Source organism: Solanum dulcamara, chromosome 9, assembly GCF_947179165.1.
Source record: "Solanum dulcamara chromosome 9, daSolDulc1.2, whole genome shotgun sequence".
Lineage (NCBI taxonomy): Eukaryota > Viridiplantae > Streptophyta > Magnoliopsida > Solanales > Solanaceae > Solanum > Solanum dulcamara.
The window spans coordinates 68,149,123-68,160,235 of record NC_077245.1 but is presented as its reverse complement, the minus strand read 5'-3'; the positions used below and the strand labels follow the sequence as shown (position 1 = coordinate 68,160,235).

Sequence of the window (11,113 nt, the reverse complement as noted above, 5' to 3'; positions counted from 1 at the left end):
ACTATCCTATTTGATGTGTAAATACTGAAATGGAGAAAGAATTCCACTTGTAATGCATAATTTTTCCCACCACATCAATAAAATTATCATCTTATCAAAGATATATTAAGAAAATTAATTTAGATAAGAATAGCCAATATGAACCCCACCAAACTATATATGATTTACTGTGATGATGCCATGTGGAGTTGATTGTATTATTAAGATTGGGTAGGGCTTGTGGGGAAGTGAGTACAAGTATTTGAGGGCTAGGTGGATATGTTAACAAGTGTTGGGTAAAGATCAGGCACCTAATAGGAAAAGAGGGTCCCAATTTAGTTAAGTTGTCTTTGTTGTGTATTTATAATAGGAGGAATTGATTGATTCTTCAAAACGAAATCAAATCATTTACTGTGTAATATAATGTGTATATTAGACGTCCATCCACAAAAATATCATAACCATATTGCAGATAAAAAGCCGACTAGCTAGAAGTGTTGTTGATAGCATTAACATCTAAGAATTAGAATTTTTATAAAAATATATATATATATATATATATATACAAAGAAGTAAAAAGAATGTAATATTTACTATATATAAAATAATTTTAATATTGTATATATAACATAACTTTCAATGATTTTTTTTGAATATGCCCTTAGGTTTGCCATAATGATCTAGTGATTAATAAAGTAAAGAAAGAACCATAAGAATTTCAGGTAAAAAATTATGTGATTTCATTCAAAGATTTGGGCAATGTTACCTATTACTATGTAATTATGAAAGGTAATATATATTTAGTTAAACAATTGAGATGCACATTAATTAATTCAAATTTAATATTGTCACGTAAAAATTTAAGTTTTGAATCAATAAAAATTGTGATAGAGTGATAAATATTTATTCATCATTAATCTAAACTCTTAAGTTTGAGTCTATTAGAGTAAGAAGTCATTTTTATTAAAAAGTTTTTTATTCCTAATATGAAACTTTTCAAAATGAATTCAAAATTTATCGGAATTTAATATAGATATCGAAAAAGTACAAGTCTTGTTGCTCCTCTTTTTCTGTCTTTTTCTCTTTCACGAGGAGCGGAGTACCCCGTTGACTTTATGCTGCTTGGTCTGCCGCAGCCAGCAAGAAAGCCATAACAATAATGTCTGTAAAAATTACTATATATATGTACTACTTAGTAAATATTGTTCATCGTACCAACATGTGTTATTACTTGTTGCAGTGAGATTGTTTCATCTTTAATTAGAGATTTTGGGTTTGAGTTTTGGGTATGATCAAAATTTTATTGAGAGCGTCATTTTCGAATGAATTTTGCAGTGTGCGATTCGAATTTAATTAAAACTCCAGAGACTCTAAGACATCGATGGAAAAAAATATATTGTTTATCCTCTGAAATGTTGAAACATGGTCGAACTCGAATATTATTTTATAACAAAATATTTCAATTTGAACAGAACCTCACAATTTTGACTTTTCATATCGTCATGATCATTGGTGTGTTCAATTGAGTCCTCCTGTCAACTATATAATCTAAAGAGTTGGTCAAAGTGCTCATCTAATAGGTGGAACTTTTTTTTTTTTTTTCATTTCCTAACAAATGTTCAATATTGTTTATATTAAAATTTGATTAAATTAAAATTTGCATTCTAAAATCTTACATTAGGTGTAAAATATTTCATAATATAAGCAATTTCCTATTTAAAATTTTGAATCTGAAATCTCTAGTTAAAAATAAAAAAAGATTTATCATTTCATCGGAATTTTTATTGATAATAAGTCACACTTTTGAACTTATGTGGCAAGTATTTGCTGAATTCTCATATAACTTAAAAAGGGACAATTGTTCTTTTACCTCCTTCGTTATTAATAATTTTTATGGTAGTCATTGTGATATTTTACTAAATATAACTTTGAATTATTTAAAACGTGTGTATTTGATTCTTTTATATAAGAAATATATTACATTTAAATTATTTTTTAAATCTTACCCTCAAATATGAAATAACAATGCAGATTATACATTTAACTCATGAGCAATAAAATGATTTGAGAATCCATAATTTGTTTAACTTTATGAAGATTCACAAGCCGAAGAACTACAGTCAATCATGCATCTTTAGGTTGGGTTTTGATGAAGTGATCCACACAATATGGATTCAAAAGAATATGAAGATTTTATAAAAAAAAAAGATTAATAAGAATCCAACAATAGAAAGCTAAAACATATCATTGATAATATGCTAAAAATCAAGAATGTGAAAAACTTTAAAGTGAAGCATTGCTGCTGAGAGTGCAATTAAGTAGCTGATAGTTTGACCAAATTAGCCTCGACCACCGACCAAAATATAGTTGTATCATGTTTCAATTTTGATTTGCACAGAACCTCTAAAGGCCCTCTTTCAACTTGATAAAGGACAAATGCCTTGTATTCGATCCAAATTTGACAAGGCTAAATTTCAAGATTGGGTAATTTATTATTATTTTTTTTAAAAAAAAAGAATATTGCAAGAGAGATATATCCTATATTTGTAATGTTAAGAGTACCACTTGGAGCCACACAACCACTACATATAATTTACTCTTTTAATTTCTTTGCTTTGTAACTATAGATATTACATTTGTTTTATTCTCTTTATTTCATTTTGAGTGAAGGGTCAAAAACATATTTAAAGTATTTCGATTTTTTGAATTTTATATTTGAACTATTAGGTGTGTGAGTTTTCTATTTGAACTATATATTATTCAATGTTTATTGGAATATACCTCAAGTATCGGTTTTTTCACTTTTCCTACCTGAACAATAATGGTGATATTTTAGGTTGGAAATAAAGTGAACAACTGATAGTTGAGATGTGTTTCGTTAAATATTTGTTGACAGCTCAAGTAGAAAACTCACACACATAATAATTCAGATATGAAACTAAAAAAATATATAATATTTTAGCTGTGTTTTAAAAATCTTTCGACATTTCAAGAGTTAAAAAATTCAAAATTTCCAACTTAAAATGATTTTGAAATTGTAGAGATAAAAGTCAAGAACTTTATAAGGTAAAACAAGAATATAGGGACAATTATCAATCTAATTTTCAGGGGCGGGCTTTTAGGCTTTTCAATTTTAAATTGATGCGCATGTCATGTTCTAATAATAATAATAATAATAATTAAAAAAAAATGAGTAAAGATATTTTTTGAAAGTTCCAATCGATCCCCATCAAAACGGTTGAAAATTCACATGAAATTAATTAATTAATTAAAAAGACGTACAATATAAGACAAGAAAAATAAACCTTTACACTCATGACCTAATTAATTGTACTTCAAAATTTAGGTAAAACACACATACACGAATTGCAATATCGGTCTTAAGTGTCTCCTTAAGTCACAAATTTCATACTGGTGACTAATCAATTTAAATATTCTAAAGAGATTTATTTTATTTTAAAAAAAATGTCCTTAGTTTGAGATGTCCAAGTTGACAATTGAAAATCATTATCAGAATAGAGAACCATCAGTTACATGAATATCTGATGACAATTGCACTTTCTGTTATTTGGTGTGAGGTTTAAGATTTAATAATTTTAGGATAAAATACAAGATTATTTTATCTTGCATTTAGTTGGAATTATTAGAATTATCTGTCCTACTATTTATACCTTAGTAATAGAATAAATTATCACGAGATAAGTAATTCTGATATAATTTGTTCCCAATCAAATGACCCTGAGTGAAGGAAAAAAGAATCCAACATATATTTTCTTCCCCTAAATAAAAATATTATTTGATATCTTGGAGACGACGCATTCTAATTTTACAGAAACACAACCATAATGAGTTGAGTAAACTTGGTAGGGAATTAATAGCCTTCCAACATTAAATAGCCGACTCGGACTCCGCCCAACTAGGCACAAGCTCAATTATACTTTAAAATATTAGGTTTGGCTCAACTCGACTTGGCACAAGCTCGATTATACTTTAACATAGTTAATTGGACTAACTAAGGCTTTACTCAGATCAATATACATTGTAAGAAAGCTCAATTGAGTTTAACTTGAACTCAACTCGACTCGGTATTATAATAAATTTAGTCGGCTTAGCTCGGACTCGACTCATTCGGTTCAACGTCCAAGCCTACTCACGAGCTAATACCATTTTATTAGAGGTAAAAGAAAATAAGGGTTAAAAGGGGAAATAAAATGAAAGTTTGGTGGCAATGCTTTTCAAAAGTAAATCATTAATTAATGCTGGATTTTAAAACAAAAATTTTCCATTAAAGGAATATGAGCAATTTGCCCTAGTTGCTATAACTAGAGTACTTAGAAAGCTAAAGTTTCCAATTAGTGGACAATTTAGTATTGGAATTAGTGAAATAACTTACTAGTCTAATTCAAATGTGTCTATTAATTTGCAAAAGAGAAAAGGATGTGCCATGATAATTGAACTGCATTTAGACCTTTAAATTCTGGTTTTATGAGTCTGAAGGGGCAATTTCATATATGGATTATGTTTTCCAAATTATGACTTGTCTTTGTATTAGTGCTATAATGTACTTTTCATATAGAGAATCTTAGCACAAATTAAGGCTAGGAATATCGACTAATACACGCCAATTTAAATTTATTTAATTTGATAGATAATTTTGAAACGTTGACTTTATGTAAACAATAATATGATCATTGTCTGAAAATACCTAGAAAAAGATTAGTGCATTATCTTAATCATTTTGTATAGCCGGACTAATGTTGCAATGCCTTGTTAATTAGTCGCATATTTAAAGAAGACAAAGGCACTAAATGATGCAATTGTATTGGGTAAAAAAATAGCTTGTGCACGTGGCAGGATGCTGGTTGACATGTGACGTTTAAGACAGACTGAAAGTCCTCAAGATAAAATGTTCGACCCAAAGGCATGTTCAGTAAGTTAGACCGGGGCTTGTCACCAGGGTCATCAAGTGATCATCATCGAAAAAAGGCGAAAACTCATGACCCGAAGATAGAAAAGGACTTATATCCCAATGATGTAGCAAAAAGATAAAAGGACAGACACGCTAGATATATTTGTATGTTATTTTGCCAACAACAGAAGAAGATTAGCTAGCACAACTAATAGTATTTTCACGTGGGATGCGGTTATTGGGCATAGTACTTTAGGACTCGCAACTGAAGCTTTTATATTGATTGGTGTATTACCTTTTATCACCTATAAATAGTATAGGGTTGAATTCTGAACAATACAAAGTAATGTACTATTACTCTTGTACTCCAAACTTTCTATATTTTACTTAGTCTTTATTCATAAACATCTTATACACAAGTATCCTCGGATTAAAGACCTATTGCGCCATACATCTCAGATCCAATGTAAACATAAATCACCGAAGTTGCATGGCTTCATACGACTCTCTTTATTTTCTTCACTATTTAAATATTAATTCATTCACAAATAGGTTTATCTACTAATAATCGAACCTAACGAGTTAAATCGATACATGTTCTTGACCTCATTATAAATTTAATTCTATCATACTTTTTTACGAACAATTTAACGTACACCGTGGGTTCAGAACATGAGTTGTGTGTTGGTTTAACTCACTAGTACTCTACCTTCTTATTAGCTTGAATATGTTTATTTTACGGGAATCAATTATAGCTAACATGAACCCCCAAAGAGGAGATAAACGTCGGATGGAAAATAAAAACTTGGGGGCTTTTAAAATTAGTGTCATTAGCACTAATCTTAAAATTGTCTCCCCTAATACTTAATAATTCGAACTCGTATTAGTGCTTGTAATCTAAATAAGTGTTTGAGGCTCATTGTTTTAGTGAAATTGGGACAAATCCAATAGAGGTGTAGGTCATAGTTTTTCGACCTTGCCGTGTTTTAATTCTCGCTAAGAAATAACGGTAGAACAGATAAAGTAACCTGATTCAACACTTTGGCTAAAATCTGACATAACCCAATTCACCCCCTCTTGTGTTATTTAGGAGTGCAAAAATATCACAGACCATTCTCAACCAGACTAATCCGGACTCGCGCGGACTAGGCTTAGTAGGAAGCAAAATGCTCCTTACTAGAAGGTTGAAGAAAACAAGGAGTGATCAAGAATAGATGTTCCTTATGATCAATTGTAAGTGCTATTAACTCTTCTTGACGATCAAGTAAATCACTTGGAGGTTGAAAAAAATATCCTGCTTTAGTCGTCGAATCAAGAAAAACAAATTAGAAACAAAACAGAGTTGTACCAAAGCCTCAAAACTCTTAAGATATCATCCACACATGCATGGAAACAAAAGAGGAGCACCTTGTCCATGGACTAATTCTTTGTTATCCCTCTGTCTATTTTCAACATCATCAGAACCTGACCATGGACTCAACTGAGGAGGAGCAATTTGTCCATTGGCAAATAATGAATTTTGGTCCCTATTAGGCAATGCCATAGCAAACTCATCAGGTCCATATATCAATGGACTTCTTCTATTATGTTCATTAGCAGCTCTTCTTTCAACTGCAAGAAAATGGCCAAGTGATGGAGCATTACTGTCACTATTTCTTATCATCATCACAGTACGCTCAGCATCTGTACTGTTTCTTGGACACAAAGAGAAACACCATGTTGTTTTAGACCTATAGTTTTTTTGCACCTCTGTCATTACACCATTTGGTCTCCCTCTTGTTGATCTTCTTGAGAGATTAACTATGCTTGAGACACCAATAAGACTTCCAAGTGTTGTGCTCCTATCATGAAAGAAAGACCCTGTGGACTGCAAATTTCCAAACACGTTTAATAACTAGCATAGTTAATTAATTTTAGAGATTCCAAGTAGCCAAAATTGGAGATTAAGTAGTTTCCTACTCCTAAAATGCAGTATACTGATTATTTTCAGTCTAGTGTAATTAAGAATTGGAAAACAATGCCTATGGAGCTGCTCCTGTTCTGGAGCCAATAAGTTCCGAATCAGGAGCAGACACACTCTTGATAAGGGGTGTCATGTGACATTGTTTCGTAAAAGGCTTTCTTATATGGGTAAATATTACTTTGTATGAAACAATATGTATACATGCAATAGGCTGACATGACACACAGCTTTCGTGTCACCAGAAATCCTTTTTCGTTTATTGGGAGACTGAATGAAAAAGGCTTTGTCAAGCAGGCATGATTGTCACGTCGATCGACAGTTGAAAAATACTATCTCCGGGGCCAGAGGCCCCCGAATCACCTGCTGGATCCATCATGTTACACGATGAAGAAACAAGTTTCAAAAACCTTCATTGCTTTCTTAAATTACATGTCGATTCAAGCTATGTCACATGAATTGAAAGCTGCTAGGTAGTTGAGTGTTATCGCATCCTGTGCCGTAGAGGGAGTGGCCTAGCCTCCTCCTCTCCTCTTGTCCTTTTAGTAGTATTATTTAGTATTGTGTAATTTCTTATTCTTCAAGGTGTATTGCTATCTGTTATTGCATTCGTTTTGTATCTTGCTACGTTGTTGCTTCTTTGGTTACAATCTTGCGTCTGATACTACCCATTTGAGCCTAGGGTCTTTTGAAAATAGTCTCTTTGCCTACCAAAAGTGCGGGTAAGGTTTGCGTACATTCTACCCTCCCTAAACATCACTTGTGAGATTTACACTGGATATGTTGTTGTTGTAGTACAGAGGAAATAACCAATTTGGTACAGAAAAGTAACGCCTTATAACCACCACAGTCTCACACTCAACCTCTCTTATAAGCTGACATTGCTTGCCAATCATCTTGGGTACGCCACTGTTCTGAATAAAATCAAAGGATTGGTTTATGTTTCTTCAAGTAATTAATCTAGAGATAAAAACTTGGTCTAATGAGTATTATGACATAATGGAAGTTCTTAAATATCATTTAGCAATGCTGGTACACTAAGGTTTATTTGGATTCAAACAAATAAAAGCAGAACAATAATTTAAGAAAGGCTATTGAAGAACCTAGGACAAGAAGATGATTTTAAAGTTGAAACATGCTACACAGTTCTGATAATTGTGGTTCAAATGTCAATGTTCTAAAGGGACACCAGTGACAGCTTTAATAATGTTATGGTCCCAAATTACATTGAACATAGAGTGACATTGACAGCACTCACAAAAGTACTTCACAGGATACATGAAACTATGTACTAATAAAGATTGAAAATATCCAGGTTCATCATATTATTTGGATGCTAAACCAAGTACTACCTTACAATAAATAGCAAGTTGCTATGTGTCTTTTTCTTTCATATCTTGTTCAATCTACTTTTGATTCTAATTTGTTTTAATAAGCTTAAACTGCAAATACTTTAAGGGGAGACTCAGAATAACTGGTAAAGTAGTTGTCATGTGACCAGAAGGTACAATAGACTCTTGTGGTCAGGTTCTTCACCCGACCCCATACATGGAGGGAACTTACAGTACGGGGATTCCAAATACTTCAATTTATTACATTCTTTTTTCACATTTTCACCTATTCTGTCATCATTTTTCTAAATAAACAACATCACATAATACTCATAACCTAACTTTCATTGTACTAATCTCAGTATTAACAAAACAAATGTTGCACACAAATTAAGTATGAAATTATTCATGAATACAATGACTTAATAAAGAATGTTTGTATAGCTTAGCAAGACAAGAAGTTGAAAGAAAACTTATAGGAATATTAGCAAAAGTAATTAAAGCAACACACATGCTCTAACCTTTTGACCAATTATTAACATTTTTATAGTGCAATTGGCAAGGAGAATTTAACTTACATACCCTAACACTGATTAATTTAACACTACCTAATAGTAGGTAACTAAACTCTCTTATTTTCCATATTACTAATCTCACTTTTATGAACAACAAGTTACAATTATCTTTTAGGTAACCTAATAACACGTAATAATTGTTTTACATTATCAGCGTATATAGTATTTAGACGAACGACAAATTGCCACGTCGAATAAGGGCATATAACAGTTATGGAATAGAATGTACCTCAGTGTCCAAATCTGAAGAAGAATCAGTGGAGGAAGTAAGAGAGTCACTAAGTGAAGTGTTGAATGAAGTTGATCCATTTCTGCTTCTACCTAAACCTATTCTCAAATTCAATGGCTGCAATCCCAAAGGCCAACCTTCTTCCTGCTCCACCAAAATCAATCAACAATCCAACATTAGTGGGGTTTCCATCTATCATTTCAAATAATCTGACTAAAATGCCAAAGGACAATATTCTACATTGTGATGAAGGGACTAGTCTTACTTCAAAATTCTAAGCTAGTGTTTAAATATTCGCAAAACTTCAAGCTTTTTTCAGGTAAAATATGTCCAAATGCAATTTCAAGAACTCAAATTTTTAAGTTTCAACTTCAAAATTTATGGTGAAACGAGAACTACGAATGATAACACAACCCCTCTATCACAAAAAAGGAAACCCCATTTGGTTAAATTCCAAAACAATGACAATAAGACAAAAGAAATTTTTACCTGCTGAGCCATGACCAAAATTAGCACTGTTCTATATATTTTACCCTTTAGGTTTTGACTGATATTTGATAAAGATTGAATTTTTATGACTCCTCAAGAGAAATGACAATAAGGGTCACCTTAAAATCTCTGGATTAACCTGAGATATCAGACAAAAGAGTGAAAATTTTAGTTGTCATTTCATTGAAAGAAGAGGAACAAACATGGTAAACAAAGAAAATGGATTTTTCCTATTTCTACTGGCTAGAAGCCTAGAATAGGAACAAGTAGACTTGAGTCAAAAGAAAGTTTTTTTTTCTTCTCTTTGGTTTGCTTTTTTGATTTTGTTGATGGTGAATATAGAAACATAGAATAATTGTAATGTGTCGATAAAGGTGATAAAGTAAACAGACAAAAAGACCCTAAACTGGTGCATAGAGGTTGTCCTTTATAGAATTAATTAACAATTCATATAGAGAAGTGCTTTGCTTTGGTATAATTCCTTTTTTTTTTTATTTAACTTGTCTAAAGTAGTTATTAGGGTTGTATCAATTTTCGGATCAAATTAATAATCTTTGAGTTTTCTATATTAGGTAGAGTTTTTCAAAAAAATAAGTTAGAATAAAGGGCATAAAAGTCCAATTCTACATAGTTCTTTGATCAGCCGAACGAGGTGATGCCAAAGAACCAAACCAGAAAAAAAAATTGTTTTGAGGAGCTTTAAAAAACGATTATAGTAATTTGAGCTTAATTAGAGATTTATACCTTTAGTCTGCTTAATTATGATTCATAATTATAAATAGAAGGAGAGAGACGAGCAAGATTGAGAGAGAAGCAAGCGAGATTAGGGAGAGAAAGGAGAAATGGTAGATAAAAGATGTAATCGATGAATACAGATTGTATCAATGAATACAGTATGATATGTATCGGTTGTATTCAATAAATACATGTTGTTAAAGGAAGGGGAGAGATGAGCAAGATTGGGAGAGAGAGGAGAAAGGAGAGATGCTAGATATAGGTTGTACTAATTCGATGAATACAAGTTGTATCACTATGAAGATTGTATCTCATGATATATGTATCAATGCAGGTTGTGTCAATATGTATCAACACATATGGAGGTTGTATCTCATATATGTATCAGTATGTATCAATATAAGTTGTAATAATATGTATCAATACAAATGGAGGTTTATATGTATCAATAAAGGTTGTATCAATATATATGGAGTTGTGTTTATACATATGAATGTTGTATCTCAGATATGTATCATCAATAAAAGTTGTATCCATATGGTTGTATCAATACATATGGAGTCTGTATCTTAGATATGTATCAATATATATTATATCAATATGTATCAATATAGAGGTTGTATCTCAACTATATATTAGTACATGTTGTATCAATATGTATTTATACATGTTATATCAATATGGAGACTGTATCAAATGAAATCGTATGGGAGAGATGTACCATATATCATATTGTATCAATATCTATTTTGAAACCGTGAGAGAGAGATGTATTAGACTGTACTAGGTAAAATCACGAGGAAAAGATGTATCAGATATAATACCAATAAATTATTGCATGTGTCAGACAATATCAATGCTTCTTTTTTCAAACTTTTATCGTTGCGTATCAATATAGTAAGTATA

At 31.4% G+C, this 11,113-nt stretch overlaps 1 protein-coding gene across 1 annotated transcript; it reads right to left on the bottom strand.

Moving 5' to 3' along the window:
• Positions 1 to 6,138: 6,138 nt before the first annotated feature.
• Positions 6,139 to 9,790, bottom strand: LOC129904672 (uncharacterized protein At3g17950-like). Its single transcript, XM_055980248.1, has 3 exons — positions 9,473 to 9,790; positions 8,984 to 9,127; positions 6,139 to 6,755 (listed from the first exon to the last, which is right to left on the bottom strand). Exons 1-3 carry the CDS (start codon positions 9,482 to 9,484, stop codon positions 6,261 to 6,263), a joined length of 651 nt encoding a protein of 216 aa, XP_055836223.1. The 5' UTR covers positions 9,485 to 9,790; the 3' UTR covers positions 6,139 to 6,260.
• Between the last annotated feature and the right edge of the window lie 1,323 nt (positions 9,791 to 11,113).